The sequence below is a fragment of the Corvus brachyrhynchos genome, unplaced genomic scaffold, assembly GCF_000691975.1.
Source record: "Corvus brachyrhynchos isolate BGI_N302 unplaced genomic scaffold, ASM69197v1 scaffold48, whole genome shotgun sequence".
Classification (NCBI taxonomy): domain Eukaryota; kingdom Metazoa; phylum Chordata; class Aves; order Passeriformes; family Corvidae; genus Corvus; species Corvus brachyrhynchos.
The window spans coordinates 387,329-407,688 of NW_008240027.1; the positions used below are offsets into that span (position 1 = coordinate 387,329).

Below are 20,360 nucleotides of genomic sequence, written 5' to 3' on the forward strand. Positions count from 1 at the left end.
GAAGAGCGTGGAAGACCAGGTCCTTTTGCTTGAGCTCCTGTTTGTGCAGCTAGCAGCGCACCTTGACAGTGAAACGCTGACATTAATTACTCTGTAACTCAATACCTTCTTGCTCGCCCTCACGAACAAGCTGCAGGTGGATAACTTTCTCCATTCCAGGTGTGCACTCCCACTGCCCCTAAAATACATAAACTTCCATTGTGTGCGTGCTTCAAAAGCTGAATCAGTCTGCAAATAACATTCTTCTCCCATGATGACGGCGTGTTAAGTTTTAGACATGGCTGCGTTAAAGGTCGGCTTGTGGATTCTGTGTTTGACATAAGACATTTATAATAATCTGCTTTATAATCTATACAGGAGTAGAAGCTTTTAAGCGTGCAGTTGTTGGAGAGGTCAGCAAACTGCTGGTAATGGCTCTGTTCATGGTTCTTCATCAAGTGTGGGACAGTGGTGTACTCTCTCTCTCTCTGGCTGCATGGTTTCCTTTTATCTTAAGGTTGAAAACAGCAAACATTTACCTGAGACTTTATTTCTGCTGAAGAAACCATGATGGAAAAAACATTTCCTCAACTTTAGATTATATAAGATGTACAATAGTGCTCCTTTTTGGTGGCACTGATATTAATGTTAGAGTCACTAAAAGACCAAAGAAGGTGGTCTAGTGGCATTTAAAACAGCAAAGTCCTGTGGGATTTAAAAATCCAGAGTGTTAGACTTGCTAAATTGATCAAAAATGACCTGGCTATTAGTATTTTTATATACAACCTCTATCTGGAAGTACTCAAGGCCAGGTTGGATGGGGCTCTGAGCAACTTGGTGTAGTGGAAGGTGTGTCTGCCCACAGCAGAGATAATGTTTAAGGTCCTTTCCAACCCTGACCGTTCAATGATTCTGTGATTTTTAAGAGCTTTATATAGTTTTGTTGCCATGTTCTGTCTTGATAACTCTTTCATGTACCAGCAATTGTTTAAATACTATTTTTTAACTCCAGGCTGGAAAGGTGGGCTCTGTGTTTGTAATAAAGATGTTAAATGACCTCCAGGTGCTGTGTTTGCACTGACAACAGCAGCAGGCTGAAAGACTGTGATTGCGTTGTGCTTCAGGAAGTTCTGAATGTGGGGAACAATGTGTGCGAAACTACTTAGCAACAGGAAGGAGCTGGGTGAATTTTGTCAGCTTGAGCAGGTTGTCCTGAAACTCTGTGTTACTGAAGCTGCTGGAGCACTTGGTGCTGGCTCCTCATCACCTTTCTGGAGCTCCATCTGCTGGAATCAGCCCTCCCATTCCAGGGAGGGCTGATTCCAGCAGATCTGGGAATCTAAAGGGATTCAGATGTTTCTGTTACTGTGCTACAAAGTGTTGAAAAGTTTATATCAGGACTAGTTTGTGGGAAAAGATTACTATTTTCTTATTGTAGGTCATATTTTACTTAAATCACTCCTTTAAAAACCCAATGAAGCTCCTAGACAGTGTTTTCACAGAGCTGAATTTGTGGTTTCTCTAAGTACCACATGTATTTTGGGAATAGATTGAAATTATCAACTCATAGTTGGAGGACAAAATGATCTAACGGACTGGTTGGAACTGAGAAGTAAACGGATTTTTGAGTAGGGGTGATGAAAAATGGCTTCCCATTTTAGAGACAGCTGTTGTCTTCAACTTGATAATAAAACTTTCAGTCACCTGTTGCGAAAAAGCAAGTGTCAGAAGAAAGTCTCACTGTTAGGATGGCCATTCAGATATACTTGACTTAATGGCTGGAATCTCAGATGTATATCAAACAGAATGCAGTACTGAACTTGGACATAATTTTACATTTCTTTCTAACTGAAATTGCCATCCTGAGCTGATGAAATCTTCTCACTGCATCTACATCAAAGTTTTACATTTTGGCTGGTCCATGTTTCCTGTCAAAAAGGGAAAAAAAATGACAGAAGGATCCCAGACTAACTGAATTAGAGTTCAACATCAGCCTCGCTTGTTTTGGCTTTCATTTGTTTTTTCTCCTTAGGTAGTTTGCTTAGTTGCTTTCCCACTCTGAAATGGAGAGAATAATAACTATTTTCTTCTTGAAGCCACTGTACCAAAGAATAACTCTTCAAAATGGCTTTAGCAATGCTGAGTGCCAAAACAACTTCCTACTGATACTTCTTTTTCTGTTCTTGAGTATTGATTCAGTGGGCAGGTTCAAGAGAGCTGTAAAGGTGTATTGAAATGCCATGCTTGAATTTTTATTTAATTGGAGAGAAAGTGGCATTGTTATTGGTCAAGGTACTGTGAAGTATACTTTGCAGATGACTTCTGAAGAATAAAGTCAGGTTGTTGGAGCTCTCAGGGAAATGTAATCTGAAATGTCATGTAAAGCAATGATTAAAGGCAAAGCAATAATCCCCTATTTGTTCAAGTATTTTGTGTCATTCCTATATATTATTTTTATGGAGTGTAAAATACTGTTCAGCAGTGGAATGATAACAAAAGCATGGATTTTTTTTTTTTAAGCTCCATATTTTGAAAATGCTTTGCATAGATTTAATGAAAAAACCAACCAAACCAACCCAACCAAATGAAACAAAACCAAACAAAGAAACATTTCAGCTCACATGAAGTACTGCAGGAAAATGCTTTTTGGGCCAGAATGTGTGTTTCATCCTTTTTGTGTTGGTCACCACACTGAAATCTGAAAGAAGAGAAGTGTAAATCAGCATAAACAGTACAAATCAGACTTCACAAACAGCTGAAAAAAGATGCACAGGTAACTTTCTTGTTACCTACCAGTCAGTCTTTATCATTGCTAGGAAGTGCAGAATCCAGCCAAAAGGGGGAATTGCCTGACATCCCTCCCTAAATTCTCACCGAGTCTGATTTCAGAAGTAATACAGAGCTCTACCCTGACCTTGCAGTCCTTAGGAAAACAAATCTCACCGATTTTGTCTGGCTTCTTACCATGAATGTGGCAGAGTGAGTTTGCATTTTGCTTCATGCTGTATCTGTTTGTTTGCTGGGTACCTAATTGTGCTCAATAGCATTACATGATAGTGGTCTAGTACAGCTCTTGCTGATTTGTTTTTATCTCATTAGTTTTAGTGAGATGAGAATTAGACCTTTAAAAATCGAGTGTACCTATGTCAGACGTGCAGGTGGACCAGAGGCAGTAAAACTGAAAAGTCAGAGGACTTGGAAAAAAGAGTAAGTGGGTATTGTAAGGTTGTCTAAAAACCCCCAAAGGCATGATACCAATCACAGGTGACCTTCAAAGTGACAAAGATTGTAGATCATCTGAATTAAGAAAGAAGAGCTATTAAAGCTTGCTAAATATTACTGCGCTCTGATTTATGATGAAAATTTACTCTTAATTGCAGTGATCCTGTTAATTTCTGTAATACTGAATATATTTGTTTTAGTTCACTGTTCATCCTGTGTGAGGTAACTTTTTTTTTGTACATTCCAATAGATACCAGTGTAGTTGCAGGATGTTTGGGCTTATTTTTGTAATATGCCAGACTGGATTGTGTGTTTTTGTATGTATTTTCATTCTGTTTGATGCAGGCAGTTCTACTGACTGGGAGTGCTCACCCACAGTGGTGCAGTCATGGCAGTACAACAAGGAAAGGGAACGGTAGAAATGACACCAGTACATTTTATTTGTCTGAGCAAACCTATCTTAATGAATTTACTGCATTGTTTGCCCATTCAAATACAGGATGAGAACTGTGAGCGTAATGCAAACTAGATCCTGCTTGGTCCAAGTTAAACATGGTAGGACCAAGGGCAGAACATGAGTCTGCCAGTTCCCTGGGCTTTTTGTTGCTCACTTGGACTGCTTTGCCCCATGCCTTTGATTTGTGAGCCTTTGCTGGAACAGAAGGGCCTTTTAAAAGACCTTTGACGTTGCTGAGGCATCAATAACTCAGTGGTTTGAGAGCTGAATTAACCTCAAAAATAAATGGTGTCATAGTCCATGTACAACTTGAAATACTATGATATCCTGAATTCCAGAATTGCATCACTGTTGTGTCTCTATGCAGAATAGCTGGAGAACACGAATATTGAAACCTTTCCAGTTGCTTTGTTGTTGAAGTAATGGCATTTCTGCAGCACCGAGAAGTCTTAGACATGGGCCAGAAAAGTGTTCAAGAACACAGAAAGATAAATGCTGAGGTATTACCAGCTTGGCACATAGAACAGGAAGGGATATGGGAAAATTAATTTTCTTGCATTAACTTATTTGCTTTTGAATTATGAAGACATTTCTGTATTGTCTGAAAACTGAAAAGTAACAAATTATTGTGAGAGCTGCTTATTTGTTCTTTTCATCCAAGATTATTTCTGATCTCATGTGGGTTTGGAAATGCTTGCAGAAGAAAATAATTCTTCCCGAGTGATGTGCTTTTTGTTTTCTTTGAATGTAGAGATTTTTTTCAGGCTCACAACATTTGTAGTGCAGTGTTGCTCAAAGAAATCAACTCTTTAGAAAAGTGGTAGTGGATTTAGGAATGACCTAGCAAACTGGAAAAGACTAAAGGAAGTAACCCCAGGTGTATCCTGGTATCTCCTAATGTCTCTGTGATTATCCAGCATTAGGAGAACAGAAAATGGTGTCATGACAAGAATTTCTATATTCAGGGGTGATCTTTTTGAAAACAGGCAGTGGGAAGGACATCCTGGGGTCAGAGTTTGTACCATGGGATGTGAACTGCTGACCCTTTGCACAACAAAGGGCATGGAGAGGGACACAGCAGGGGCTGAAGACCCCCAGACTTTTTCCTGTTTAGACTGTGAGGGGATAAAAGCCCAGGGGTTCCTTTGTTCGGATCCCTCCTCAGAGGCACCAGCTCGAGCTGTTATTTTGTTATTGCACCAAGATGAAATTATTTTAAGGATTGGGACATCTGAGACTCTGTTGTGGGAAACCTGAGGTCGAGCCTGTCTCACTGTGAGTGTGGGATGTACAGCTGAGAAGGGGCTTTGGTCCCAGCTCAGGTGATGGTTGTGTGACTGCCAGTGGCTCCTGGATGGTCAGACAGGGAATTTCCTTAACACTGAAATGGAGACCTTTGAAATGTGCTTTGGGATGCTCCTCACATCTGTGAATGGTTGAAGCGTTAGCACTGTGAAGCTTAAATGGTGTTTGTTTCTTTGTATTTTATTCTCCTCCTCCAAATGAAGTTACCCATGCTCGCTACCTCAGCTGACTTTTGCAGACAAGGTAGATTTGGCAGAGAAATGCATCCATATTTTAGGATATGACTGATTTAACTCGCTTTTAGTGTTTCACAGCACAGAAGGAGATCTTGAATTACTATTAAAAGCGTTACTACAAAGGCACAAACCTCAGACTCACCTTTTTTTGTAAAATTCTGATAATTGCTGAGGTTGAGTATTTTAGCATTTTGCACAGTGTAAGGTTCAAGATGCTTTTTTTATTGAAGAAATCTGTAAAACCCAATGACAAATCCCAAAGCTTATGCACTTCAAACTCATAGTAAGAAACCAGTCAACATCATGCACCCAGTGAAGTAAAATTATGCATAAATATGGTAACTCTCATGCTCAAAAATCATGTGTCCCTTTCCTTTTGACCATGGAAAACATGATTTTTTTTTTTTCGAAGATGGTTTACAGTTCATTAGTATTCCAAATTGTAGTTTTGCTTATTTCTGCTTATTAATTTTGTTTGATACTGCTGTTGACATAGAAAGGATCTGGTGCTTAAGTAAAAGGGGTATTGCCTGGGATATCCCAAGAAATTGTGCTTCCAACTAGAGACAATGGGGATGCAGTGGAGTAAGAAGAGGAGCTCTTACTGTAATGCCCAGGATATATCGTGGTTGTGATTTGTGAAGCAGCCCCACTCATGGTCCCTGGGGCAGAGAACAATGATTTCATAAACAACAAAACCACAAGGAGAACCATATGACTGTCCTTGCAAAACCTGCTGCCCAAAAGAAAAAAGGGAAAGAACCTTGTAGAACCAGCAGGGAAATGGCTTAAATGTGGAAATACTTCAGATCTGAGTTTTTACATTTGTTTTCTTCAGTTAAAAGAAAACATACATATATGTGGGGAAGGAGAGGTTGCATACTGGAGGATGTCTGAGCATATAATTGTTTCTAGAGTAGTGGTATTCAAATAAAAACCTGCCAAATCAAGTCTTGAAGAACTTGGCAGAGACAGCCAGGGCCTTCACCGTACAGGGCTTTAAAGACTATTTGAGGAATACAGTATTAATTAGAAATTGTACAAACAGCTAGTGAGAATGATGAAAAACCTTTTCAGAGTAGCCCATGATCCTGCCATGGAAGCAGCCAGTTAATTTTAAGTTGTAACCAGTAGTTATTCCCAACCAGGGAAAAAAAACCCCAGTTATGTCTTTTATCTCCTGCTGTGGCCCAGGTACACAGTGCTGCTAGGAACATGTAATGGAGTCATTAATGGGGCAGCCTGTGGATCTATTACAGTAATTTTTATACCAAATGCAGCACAGGCTTTTCCTGTACAGGATGCCATAAAACCAGCAAGAGATTTAATCAGATGTGTTAATGGATTCAGAGTATCTTCCTGGAATTGTCCTTTCCTGGTTTATCATTTTTGGGTTTTTCTTCAGCAATGTATGTCTTCATTATTGGTACTGCTTTGTGTAATCTAGCAAACATAATTTTTGACATTAGATGCTCTTGCAGAAACTAATTTATATAAGTAGATTGTGGCTGATCAACTTCTACAGTCCAGCTCTCAAAATGAGAGGAAGGACTGCTAATGCTGCTTGTAGTTACGTACAGGGCTGGTACAGCTGATGTGCCAGCAAAGCAGTTCAGAGGTATACACTGTTTAATTTTGGGCAAGATCAGCCAGATGAGCTCATTCCACTGATTAAGTTGTTAGTGCCAACTCGCCTCATTTTCCATGGCATTAAAGAGAGATTGTTACAAAGAGCATGTAAAGTCTCAGTTCCTCCCAAAGGTACAGGAACTAACGAAAAGCATCAGTTTGGCTGCTGAGTCGAAGCCTGTTTTGAGGAGAATCCTTTCTGGGAAGAAGTACTTGCTTGTCTCTCTCGCCTGTGTGCTTCTCACATTTGCAGCAATTACTGCCAGAGTGCTGCCTGTCAGCTGCTCTCGTTTGGCTCTCCGTTCTGGTTCACGGGTTTCTGATGTGGGCCACTGCCACATGCAGTAATTCTTGTTGTTTCAGGTCTGTAATTACAGGGGTATTTGGCTTCTGCCTGGTCTGGACAGAAGGAAAGGTGGCTGATGCTGCTGCTCATTCCAGACAGGTCTGTAGATCAGAGATAGGTTGGCAGTCGCCAACCCTCCTACATTAGAGGTATCCAGCTGTAAATATATGCAGTGGTATATGAACCTGGTGTGCCACGGAGTGGCTTCCAAATCGCTGATTTGTAGGATGTGTTCGGTGAATTAGCGATGCTCCTGTTCCCGTGGCAGTGTCCAATCGCAGAGTGTGGTGCCGCAGGCAGGCGCTGCCCTGCGCTCCCACCGGGACTGTCACTCGCAGCTGGCTCAGGAGCACCGAGCGCTGCTGATGTTCGAGCCTAAAAGCTGAGTGGGCTTACAATGACTATGTCAGAACACGCAGGAGACTCAGCAGAGAGGTGAGTAGCAGCACACAGCATTTTCCATTTGGCTTAGAGGCAGTTCTGATCCTGCTGTTGGAAGCAGGAGGGAATCTGCAGCCCACTGAAGCATGACTAATCAGTTTGCTAAAATGCTGAGCACCTTTGAGTTTAAAATATTTCTGCCCTATTGTTAACAGTGACAAATGATGGTTTGTAGCATTTATGTGAGGTGTGTATTTTGCCCAGGTCTTAAGCCCTCGACTTGGGAGCTACATCCTATGGCAGGTTTCCTTGGAGTATGAGGGAAATGTGCAGCTTCTGTTCTTGCTGTTGCTGTGGGTAGCACTGTGTCATTAATTGTTATTCCAGAAAAGAAGCCAAGTAATTATTGTATCTCATTTCTGCTTTGAGCTTCAACAGTGGTTTTATTCTTTGTCATCTTTCTGTTTCAAAGGAATATTTTGAAAAGGTTTATTTGTATTGAATGGGGTAATTCTCCTGCATGACAAGAAATGAACAAACAAAAAACCCAGGCAAAATGTTAGTAGTCTAAATATTTTAGAACACGTGAAGATGTGCTTTATGTCATGTTAAAAATGCTATTTGGTTCGGGCACACAGATTTAAAAACAGGAAGGTAGGAATTTTAATACAATCAGCAATAATTGACCAAGTTTTAATTATTAAGTAGGGCTCAGAATAGGCAGACATGATGCTGCATTTTGTATGAGATGGATGCCAAGGCTTGGTTAATCAATGCTTGCAAAGCACTTGGAAAGTGTCTTGAGTGCAAAAGGATTTGCAGTGTATCTGAAGTTGTGATGACAAAGCCACTAGGAACAGCATCACGTGATGTTTCTCTCAAATTTACAGTCCTGTTTTTTATATATATGACTATACACTTTATTTCTTTGTGGTCATTATTCCTAGAACCAAACCACTGCTGCAGTGGGTGGTTATTACTGATGCTATCTGCTTGTGCTGTGCTCCCCTGCCTTTTCCTTAAGATGTTATCAGGACTTTGCTTTCTGTTTTTCCTTTCAGCATTCTGTGTTGTGCCATTTTTTAAGGAACTAACACAATTTCTAAGTCACATGATAGATCACATTAGTTAGAGCTGTTCAGAATCAGGAACATGATGACGATTTGTTTGTATTTTGTTGGAGGATGTTTTGTACATGCTCGTATACAATATATTAGAGCAGTGTAGCTCTTTGATCATTATATGCAGATGTTTCAACTGTCCTAACACTGGCTAGGTGACCTTAACTTTGTTAGTGCAGGGCTTTATTCTTTCTTTTGTGTATTTTGTTTGTTTTTTTGTCCAGCAGTTCTGGTGGTGATGAACTTGGGCCAAACTAACTCAGCTAGTCTGTATTATCCTGTTGCCAGTAACTTAAAGACCAGCTGAGAACCCTTGTGACAGGTCAGGCTGACATCTGAATGTTGTAAAGTAGAAAAGTACAGCCAGAGTAAGTCACTGAGAGTCTTCTGACTTTGATATACAGCAGCAGTTTGTTTTTTCTTTTGAGTGCAGTAGCACTTCTTAGGGACAGTGATGTTCCCAGGAACATGCACAACGGGAAGTTTTAACCCACCTCTGAGTTTGTAGTGGTCTGTTGCTCAGGCACCATACTGAACGTGAGCTGATTTAAGGCAGATCTTCCAGCAGCAGTCAGGGTAATACTCTGATGCAGATTGACAATATCTCATCCTTAAAGTGATAACATGATCGTGATGTCACCAGCTGGAGTCTGGCAGCCTTACAATCAGATGTGCATTGTCACCCAGTGCTTCTATGTTCCTGGTACCTGAGCTCATCAAATTGCTGTGCTCCCACCTGGCAAATTCTGCATGTCCAGGTTCTTATGTAAAGTATGTGCAGTATTTTTTTTTACAGAAAATTAAAGATTTCAGTTGCTTTTCAAATGTTACTTTGTGAAAGCATAGTTAAAACCCCCCCCCCAAAACCCAAATCCACAAACATAATAGGAGTCGCTTTCACTTTTTGCAATCGCTGGAGGTGAAATAGCAGGTTATGCAAGGGAATAAATCTGGAAATTGAGCAAGAGGGGTTCAAATGTAGCAGTAATGCCCTGGTAGAAGGAGAACAGATGTGCTGAGTTTATTATCTCTTCTGGCAGGTCATCTACGTCAGACCTCAATGTGGCACTGCGTGAATGTATGGCAGCTCTGGATTTATTTCTTAACAACAAGTTCTCGGATGCTTTGGCTTCTTTACAAGCAAAGTAAGTTTATAAGATTTCCTAGTTTTTCTCTGTTTATTTTTCTTTGCTTCACCATCTCTCAAGAGATTTTGACCAGACAGCTGGTTCTCTGTTAATAGTTGATATGTCTGTATAGTTTTTGTTCAGAAGGGGGTGGTAAGTTAATGTGTTACATTTTGGGGAAGACAGATAAGTGCTTTGCACTTGTGTGAGTAAATAACAAGATTGATCAAAGATGTCTACTAAATTTATGGAGTTGATGTCCAAAGAAGTAACCCCTCAGCTTTAGTGCAATATGGGATTCTTGCTCCTGGAAGAATAAAAACTATGTTCTGTCACAAAACTGTCATATTTTATTTTTGTCTCCTTTCCCATATTTTTTTTGCACACTGTGAGCATCTGAATAATTACAGTTTTGTGTCTAAATGAGCAACTGACCATGAATTAAAGGCTTGAGAAACATTAGGTATGAATTCTTTTTTTGTTGCTGTAACCAGTTGCAGAAACTTTCTCACAGCTTATTTTGCAATTCAGTGTTGTGGTCAGGCACTCTGTTTCCTAATTATGTTGCAGCCCAACATGTAATGAGTGGCCCAGCTGCAAGGAGTGAGGTCATGAAATAGTTCCTAAAAATTGTTGTGTCTTTACAGTGTCTGTGATCTGTCATACCCTGTCCTGAAGTTATCTGTGTTCTTGGCTTGTTGAAGTCTGTGGTTAATTTAAATTTCTCCCCCACCCACCCAATTTGCTCAATTTATTTTTGAGCCACCAGCAAATTACATAATGCCTTCCTTTAGGACACTGGAATACCAAACAAGTGAAATTCATAGGTGATGCAGTAGTGTGTATTTGATATGCATCAGGGTAACAACTCCTTTGGTGAGGTATCAACCTCATATTTGATGTCAGAAGCTGAAGCTTAGCCATGTAAGTACACTCTGGAAAAAACATTCATGATAAAATTTAACATCAGCTGTATTAATAATGCTGGCTTTATTCACAACAGTGTTGTTTAGTGTTTATATATCATCAGAAGATATAATAAAAATGGTAAAAAGAATAACTGTGTTTTCATTAAATCCTGACAGTAAAGCCCCTGCGCCCATCTGAGAATGCTCACTCAGTGCTTAGCATAAAATCAGGGGGTATTTTATTGCAGCAGGTTTCCAAAACACTGCAGAAGCTAGTGAGGCTATGGTTTGTTTTTTTCTGTAAATCCATTTTTCTTCTGTTGCATATGGTTTTCATTCAGCTTTTGTTGGGCTCTGCAGAACATATTTCATGAGCTGATACTCTGTTTTTGTACCTGACTGTATTCCACACTGCAAACCATTTTGAAACTAATTTTTCATGTTAGCCTGTTGTTATGAGGAGGCCCTTATTCCTGTTGCCTTTGGCAGTGAGGGAAATAGAGACTTATGATCTTTGTGAGTGCAACAAAGAAACAGGATGCTGAATTTTCCCACAGATGAAACCCATTATGGACACACTCCATCTCTTTAAGGAATGAGAAGAGTTGTAGAGTGGGCACATGTGGTAGCACTGAGTATTTTCTTTCAGAGCCACCAGGTCCTCACTGTTCCCATTTAGTGTGCTGAGATTTGAAATAAGTTTTCACAGTCCATAAACATACTGTTTAGAGAAATACTTTTCAGTTTTTAAATGCTTGTGAAGAACTTCGTATCTTAGATTTTTGCGGCTTTAACGGTTCTGGTGTAGGAGAAACTCTGCTCTCTATTACATTAATGCAGATTGACTAAATTACTCACATTTGGCTTCCACAATAAGTGTATTTTCAACTAATTTGTACCATGTGAAACTGACAGCAGATTTGGCACAATGTGTGGGGCTTAAAATCAGAAGAGCTTTCCTAGCCACTTAAAAATAAATATCTGAGGATGGTGTCTAGACTTGTGTTGAGGTAAGGCTCTTTTTTCCTGGTAAAAAAGCAAATCCATCATAAAGAGAAGCAATTTCATTATAAAGAGGAGATCTCATTTCATAGAAAAAATACATCTGGTGTTTTTCCTTCGTGTTACATAATTTTCTTGTTTCCTGAGCTACCTTTTAGCTTTAAGAGTCAGTTTTCATTATTATTAACAATCGCTGTACAATAGTGAGTTCTGATTATCTTGTGCTTTCTGCAGTAAGTGTAATTAAATTTATCTTTTATATGGAGTTCTCACACTGCATCCAAGAACTCTTAAGAAATTCCTAAAATTCAGTCACTAAGCACAGCAGTGATTTTCAATATATAATGTGTTAACTGCAACATGTGTAACACTGAAACTGTCCAGTCACTGGTGTAGGGGAAAAAAATTCTCAACTTCCTTCTCAGCCCTGAGACATACAGTAAATCCATTAAATGCTGACTGGATTTTAGCCCTTGTACAATTGCAAACAGACAATAATAAATTAAAAGTTGGTTCTGGTAAGATGTCCCCTTCCCTTCCCAAGACATATGTTTAATATTTTAATATTTATCCTGAAAGAAAACATGGCATAATCACCTGATAACTTGCTGATGTCAGATCGATTGGGAGAATGGTAAATAAGATAAATTAATGACAAAATTTTCTGGACCGCTGGATGAGCTGCACCACATGTGTTGCTGCTTGCAATTTTAAAGGAATAGTAAGGCAGTGATTCATTCCAGGCAGTTGACTTTATTCTGAAAATAGACTCCAAAAAGAACTTGACATTGTTTGGTGCAATATTAATTCTAGAATGACTGGGTTTTGAAAGCTTTTCCTGGGAACTGGTCACCCAAAGCTGAGGTGTGATTGTCAAGTGGAGAGTGGTGAAAGAGTAGGGGAAGCACACACAGGTAGAGTGAAGCTCTAGACAGTGTTTGGATAAATGCGTTGCTCAAAGCTTGAGTTAGCTGTTTATTGTAAGGAATGTCATGAACAAGAAGAAGGTTGTTATTTCTAGGGGGTTTTATCTTTTCATACCTGAAGTCTGGAAGAACACAACTTTTGTAGTCTTCATAAATAAATTAATTGCTACCAAAACCTAACTAAATTGCTGGTTTCACCTCTTTGCTGGAAAAACTTAGTAGATTCTGAGGTTTGGAAAATGGCTTCGATCAAAAAGGCTCAGGAGTTCTCTTGTTGAAGCACAGATTTTTGGCTTGGACCATCCTGGTAGCTTGTAGTAGCAAGGGAGCTGGGATGTGGCTGACTGGAGATGTCTTTGCTGGTTGTTAACTTATTGCTACTGAGGAGGCTTTGCAGGAAACAGATTTTTATCAGAAAAAGGCAGTTCATCAAATCAGAGCATTTCTGTGGAAGCCTCTGCCATAGGTCTAGTGGGTTGTTTGGACATTGGGTGGAACTTGGGATCAAAGATGAGGAAAGCCTTCAGGCCCCCTGTGTGACCACATTCTCCTGATACAGGTTTGATTTGGGCATTGATCCCTCACTTTTGAGTCCTCCTGGAGGAACAGACTGTTGACTCGTCTATGGAGGGTCTTTCTCACTCCGTGCTGTTGGATTTGTTTTGATTGTTGGAAGCATCTTGATATTAAATCAACATATGGACTTGAACCTGAGGTTTCTGTGATTTAGTAATGCATGTCCTGTCTGCTGGATTACTGTTAGAGGATCTACAGAAAAGATTTTGGCACTGTGTTTTTCCCAAAAGATTACTAGCCCTGGGTTAATTCTGAGGTCAAACCAAGCCAAGATTTTTGATTTTCATACTTCAGCTGGAAAGCTGTGATTGTCCTCACTTAAGCACTTGTTTTCACGCTGGAATAAAAGTGTTCTCCAGCAGCTCCAAGAAAGGGCAGTGCTGCAAGATGAGAATGATTGCACCATAGTTGGAGAAGAGGCATGTGGCAGAACTCCATAAGTGCCTAAAGATATTACTTATAATCCTCTTATTCAGTCATGTGATACCAACTACTGGGATAAGTCATTAATCACAATACTAGTTGTATTCATGTCATACCCATGACATGATGCTTGTTAACTCCAGCAATGTCCTGAGGAAATTGCTGCTGAGGAATCAAAAGAAAAGTAAAAAGATACCAAGTTTCATTCTGTATCCATCTGTATGAAATGCAGGCCTTAAAACTCCTGGCAATACACCAGGATGTAGCTGGCAACTTTAATTGAATGATTAACAGCATGGATAAGTTGCATTTCTACCATCATCCCCACCCCTGAAAAAAAAAGAGCAAATTTGAATGTTGCTAAATACCAGTTGGCTAATGATAGACATTAATCATTATCTCCTTTAAATATTAGAAGCAAAATAGATTAAACCATTGATTAGAGAAGGGGTGGTTTGGTTTCAGAACCAGAATTACTGGAGAGGGAAATCCCTCTTTGCCATATGGATGTGAAAAGTACCAATTTTCCTTTTAGTGCAGTGAATTCAATATTTATCTGCTTTGATTTTTGGAAGCAAATTTCTATAATTTTGGAAGGGTACTATTTCAGTCATTTCCCTGCGCTTTGAATTTGAGCCTCTGAAAGGGTTTTAGTTTAGTAAATACAAGATGAAGTGTGTTTTTCTGTTCCCAGTGAGGCTGATGAATAATCAAATGAACAGGAACACTTCATCAGGCTGGCATTTTAGTGTGTTCATTTTTTTCTACTTTACATTATCAGTCTACTGAAAGAATCATGATCTACGAGGCCAAGAAAGAGCTGTCCTGACTCCACTGGATTTTAAACGAATTTCTCTATTATCTGTCTTTTCTTCTTAGCTTGCAAATAAGATGGATGGTAGTATAGTCTGTCGCTTATAGCACTTATGGCACCAGGTGATTTCCCAAAACAGCTTTTCTGCTAGATTGGTTTAGATGATGAGGGCAAGTAGGAATTAAGGACAGCCACAGGGCATGGACTGCAGTGAAGTTTGAAGATGTGCACTGCAAATTCCTTCAGTGCAGCCACCCTGCTCTGTGCCCTGTGTCTTGGAAAAAGTAGCCCTTTATCATCAGTGTGAGGGTTGGGAAGGGAAGCACCAGGCCCAAGTCACCACAGTGAGTTACTAGATCACTGATTTGTGTGGGGTTGTCTGAAACTATCTGTTAAATTTTCTTTCAGTTCAGTCCAGATATTGAAACTTGGGGAGACAAGTGTATTTCTAGGGAGAAAATTAAGTCGTATGAGGTGTCTTTAAAGTCTGGCTTTTCTCCTTAAAACACAGAATAAGAGGAATTGAGGTAGAAGGTACTTCAGAAAGTCATGTACTCAGGCAGGGCCATTTTGAATGTTCCCAAGGATATAAACTCTACAACTTTTCTGGGTGATGTGTGCCAGTGCATGGTCACCCTGACAGTAAAAAAAGTGTTTCCTGATGTTCAGACAGTGCCTCCTGTGCTTCAGGTTGTGCTCATTGCCTCTGATCCTGTCCCTGCGCACCAGTGAAAAGAGCCTGGCTCTGTCCTCTTTGCTTCTTCCCCTCAGGCATTTCTATATATTAGAGGAACCTCCTACAGAGCTTGCTCTTCTCCAGTCAGAACAGTCCAAGCTCTCTTGGCCTTTCCTCATAGGAGAGATATTCCAGTCCCTTAATCATCCTCACCAACCCTGTTCTTGAGTCTGTCCATGCACTGAGGAGCCCAGAACTGGGCACAGCACTCCAGGTGGGGCCTCACCAGTGTTGTGCAGAAGGGAAGGATCCCCTCTCTCATCCTGCTGGCAGCAACACTCTTCTTAATGCAGCCCTATCTTTGTCAAGGGCACATTGCTGGCAATCACTTTCTCCTCTGAAGGGAAAAGAAAATGAAGCACCTGAAGTAAACACATTCAGAACAGGTGTGCTGAGGGTGGAGATTTTGAAAGGATATCCTTGTTTGACTGCAAGTATTTTTGAATATTCCCTGCCATATAGAGCTATCTGATCTGTGCTAGAGTGTAAACAATTGAAATAGCAATTGTTGCTCCTTAACAGTATTTGTCTTAAGTCGTGCTATTTGTCAGGGGTGGATTAGCAAAGTCTACAGAGAGTTTCTGTGTCAGGAATTTATCTGAGCTTGCCCTTTAACGTATTTCTCCAGTCATCTTTATTAGACCTCTGTGCCTGAAGATATTTTGATTCACTTGCAGAGGATTACACCAGACACAGGCGAATGCTCTAAATGTGTGCAACATATAAACTCTCTTTCCTGTCAGAGGAAAGGTGCCAGTGATGTCTTCACATAGGAATTAACTGTTTTCCTTGCCAAAGTTTTTTACTTTCTGCCGAAGTGGCACCCCCTGAAACCCTACAGAGTAATATCTAAGTTGAACAGTTTGGGGCGGAGGGTTGGCAGAAGGGGAGAGGAGGAAAAAGCTGTACTCTTTGACATAGACCCTAATGCTTCCAGTGGGAAGATCTGTTTCAAGGAGATTCTATTTTGGCCAGAGTTATAGTATTGTGTCACTTATCTCCTTGAGCCTGTCCCAAATTAGAAGAATATCAGCTGGATATTTGTCACATGTTGTAGTAGTCATTAGATACTCAAAAAAAACCCAACCCCACCATGATTCTATTGTCTCTGAATGGTGAACCATGTGGTTAATTCCTGTGCTTTATGTTTGTTAAGTACCTATCCTCAGCTCAGAATTGATACATTTTAGCAGAGTATGTAGAGCTGTAGACATGATTTCTTCTACAAATCTCAATCTATTACTGTTTCTTGGTTATTTTGCATGTCTTTTGTGTTGATTTCTAGTTCATTTAGACCTTGTTCCCATGAGTCTGATACATTTCTGGAGCTGGATTTGTATTTGCTTTTTAAAAGAAATAATACAATCAAATCAGCTGTGCTTTGCACCTTGTTTTTTCTTGCAGAACTAAAGACAGCATGTATCATGCCCTGACTTATGCTACCATACTGGAGATGCAAGCTATGATGACATTTGATCCTCAGGACATTCTGAATGCAGGGAACACAATGAAGGAAGCTCAAGCCACTTGTCAAAGGTAAGAGTAGAGCAATTCAGTCAGTAAATATTTCCTTCTTGGGAAAGTTTTGAAAGACTACTGGGTAAAAAAGGAAATGTAATCTTTCAGAAATCATAGGAAAACCGGAGGTTGGAAGGGACATCAGAAGGTCATCTAGTCCAGCCTCCTGCTCAGAGGAGGCTCACAGCACATAAATTAGGGTGTTCAGCAGTCTAGTCTTGAAAACTTCAGTTTACTGCAATATCTGATTTTTCTTGTCAGTTAGATTTTTCCTACCTGTAGTCCTGGTTCTGCAGTGTCTGGAAGTTATTTAGAATGTTCAAACACTGCAAGAATGTTCCCATGGGTGATGGTTGTACTGCAGTTGTCTGAGTCAACTGTGCTCCCACTTTTGCACCCACGTTCACCCATGCACACACAAAATAAATCAAAACACCCCCTTAATCCCTCTCCTTCATCAGGACAGATTTCTGTGCATGAAGGGTAAGAGACACATCCCGGGAAGACCATGTTGACCAAGTTCTCTGTGGACTGTGCTGAAGTTTTTGTGTGTGGTGAGATGACAGGGGGTTGGTGAGCACTGAAGTTGTGGTAGTGACTGTGTGGGTGGCCAGCTGAAAGGCATCATTCTCTGTTGTTGATGCTTTTTGTTCAGAATGACCAAATGGACTTTTTGCAGATTTAGGAAGAAATCTACTGTAGCTGATTCTATCAACAACCTTGTGCATAGGCAAAGCCTTGAACACTTCACTGAAGGTAACACTATCTTTCACATGCCTAATGTTTTCCTTTTTTATGTATGCAGTTTGAATCACGTAGAATTGTTCACTCAGTGTGTGCTTGCAAGTTGTGAATCCACTGTCCAAATTACTGATCTGGCATTTGCTGGACCACACACCACTGTTTTGGCCATTGCTGTGTAACCAATCCAAAAATCACTGGTCTTGTCACTTTCTGACTCAGCACTCCCAAAAATTGCTGGGTAAAGAAATATATAGAAAGAAGTACTGAAATGTCTGTAAAGGTTCTAGATCCAGGAATTTGTGGAAAGCACCAGTTTCTGTAACTGTGTGTCATTTCTGTTTGGAGTTACATCAGTAGTCTGGAACTGAAATACTACAGCAAATTTGGAAAATATTTTTCTCAGTTTGAGCTCAGTGGTCTTATTCCTATATTAATGGGCCAAGTTTTTTTTAATTACTCTTTGACTGATTTGTTTTCTTGTCTCTGTGTGATGTTAGAGGAAATCCATGCAGAAATTTGTTATGCTGAATGTTTACTTCAGAGAGCAGCACTCACATTCCTCCAGGTATGGATTCCTGCATGGCTCTTGGGGGGAAAAACACCGTACAGCTTTCTTTTCCTAAATGGACTTGTAGAAGACTATAGTTTGACCTAACGGGTCTTTCATCTGGATCAAGTCTGGATTTTATCTGGTCTATCTGCTGATGAGATGTTAGAATGTTTTGTTATCCCTCGTGATTATCAAAAAATGCTTATCTCAACACACATAGTGCTGAGTGCCCAATGATACCCTTCCCTGCTCCCTTTTAGATGTGTGAAATGTAACTGCAGCAAGCACCAATTTTCAAATGGTGTGTGTTGGGATATCAGATTAAAAAAAAATAAAAGATGATGAGATGGTCATTGAAGCTGTGCTGGAATACAAGCAAGACTTTTGTTTGAGTCTGGCTGGTGTTTGCTTTCCCAAGGCTGCTTTCTCACTGCTTTGTTGTTGAACACCTGTTATGGCCTGCATAGCTATTAGGCTCCACACATGCTTTCTCTTTAACAGTGCTGCCTGTCTTTAATAAAGGGGAGCTCTCCTTCTTCTTTGGGTTTTATCTGCCTGTACTAATGAAGCTTGATTTGTTTGATGGAGCAACATTAGCAGTACTTACTTGGGCTGCAGCATGCAATTTAAATTGTTAGTCACAGTTGAAGTAACTGATTTTTCTTCTTGATTTGGCTGTACTTGCTGTATGAAAGTGGGCCTCTTCATCTACCAAGGGGATGATAAAAGCCACAGTCAGAAAAAGGCTTCTGCTTTTTGGCTCAAGGGTGCTGATAGGAAATGGAATGCAGGTGGTGGTTTTATAGTGTTTGGGAGTTGCCAGGTGGGCTCTGATTTACATTGCTTACAATAGTTTATGAACTGTGTAACCTTTTTCAGCCATCTGCTAAGTCCCTCTGCTAGAAACTCTTGCTTCATAGCAACACCCATAATCAGAGGAGCTTCTAGTAGTTTCTAGAGTGCTGATGATGGACTTTGAAATGGCCAAGGTGTACCTGTTTCCATTTTCCTTTGGGATGAATAGCCTGTAACACTGGGGGCAGCTGGGTGAGATCTGAAACCATGGAAGGCAGACTTTTGAGAGCTTCTCTGTTATGTTTGTAGGAAAGGAGCATTTTAAAGACTCTTGGTTTTAAGCATGGTTTTCACCGGTATCTGTTTATGAGAATGTTTATAGACACATGAGAGATTTGAGAGTAAGAAAATAATTTCTTGTCCTCTTCTGCAAAGGTCTGTTTGCTTCTTCTTCTGTTCTGCATTTAGTTTTTCATGAGCATATGAACTAGTTTTGAAAATTAACCAGGCACTTGGTTCCAACAGCTACTGAAGTGAGTTAGTTTTGATGCTTAGTAAAAATGACCAAATCCAGCTGAAAACATATAGAACGTATTCTCAGCATTTTTCCAGGGCTGAAAAATTCTCACATTGACTTATCCCTGTTGTTGGTATCATTCTGAGTGTAAACATTTTAAAACCATCTTCCTTCCTTGTTCCACTTTCCATTCAAAGGAAAATATAACTGAACCTTTACACATGGCTGGGTGTGCTGTACCCCCCAATATGCTGTACTTAGTTAGTACATCTAATTAATTAATCCAATCCTTGCTATTTTCTCCACAATGCCCTCTTATGATTTTTCTGTGATGGTATCTTCTGTTTAAGACTCTCTGTCTTAAAGTAACAGCAGATATCAAAACAAACCAGAATGACAGATTATATAAGCAAGGCAAGAAACTGCCACCAAAAAGGTATGAAACTAAAGAGCCTCTAACTAATGGTGCCCCAGATACTTTGCTGTAATTTCTCAGTTTGTTATAGTTTATAATGTAACATGTTATCTTACTAGTATGGATCTCATATATATATATGAATATTCAAAGCAGAAAGAGCATATCCTTCATAATTTTACTGACCCATCTTCCCTTTTAGGATATGAGACTGTGTCCTGTAGACTCCTGAGGACAGGAGTTACTCATGTAGATTTCCTGGCTCAGCACCAGATATATCTTAACTGTGCTCAAGGGCAAATGAGAGAAAGCTATTTTTTTGAAAGAGGCACAAGTGTATGTACCTTAGGTGACATCTATTAGCTGAGTCCCTGTCTTCATTAATGCAAATTCAGATGGTCCAAAGGTGACAAGGGCTAAACTGATTACAGAAAGCACTAAAATAAAGTGCCTGTGTCTGAACAAATATTTTAATATAAAAAGGAAAAATATTTTAATATAGAAAGGAAATCCTAAATCCATGTATTATGTCTTAGAGGCTTATATTGTCTGTGTCATGCTGGTTATGTTCCAGGTGTGTATTCATCTTAAGAAGACAAAAGCCCTTTATAATGCTTACGAATTCACATTGCT

General features: G+C 39.9%; 1 protein-coding gene across 3 annotated transcripts in view; it reads left to right on the top strand.

The window, feature by feature from the left end:
* Positions 1–7,478: 7,478 nt before the first annotated feature.
* The window catches only part of TTC39A (tetratricopeptide repeat domain 39A), a 36,656-nt gene continuing 23,774 nt past the window's right edge, over positions 7,479–20,360 (top strand). Inside the window, exons 1-5 of one of the 3 annotated variants that reach the window (XM_017743547.1) lie at positions 7,479–7,609; positions 9,717–9,821; positions 16,593–16,724; positions 17,386–17,462; positions 17,948–18,015. In XM_017743547.1, coding sequence (XP_017599036.1) covers positions 7,572–7,609; positions 9,717–9,821; positions 16,593–16,724; positions 17,386–17,462; positions 17,948–18,015 — 420 coding nt within the window. In that variant the 5' untranslated portion in view covers positions 7,479–7,571. The remainder of the gene's footprint in view (positions 7,610–9,716; positions 9,822–16,592; positions 16,725–17,385; positions 17,463–17,947; positions 18,016–20,360) is intronic. The other 2 variants (XM_017743546.1, XM_008640748.2) reach the window with 2 other exon arrangements.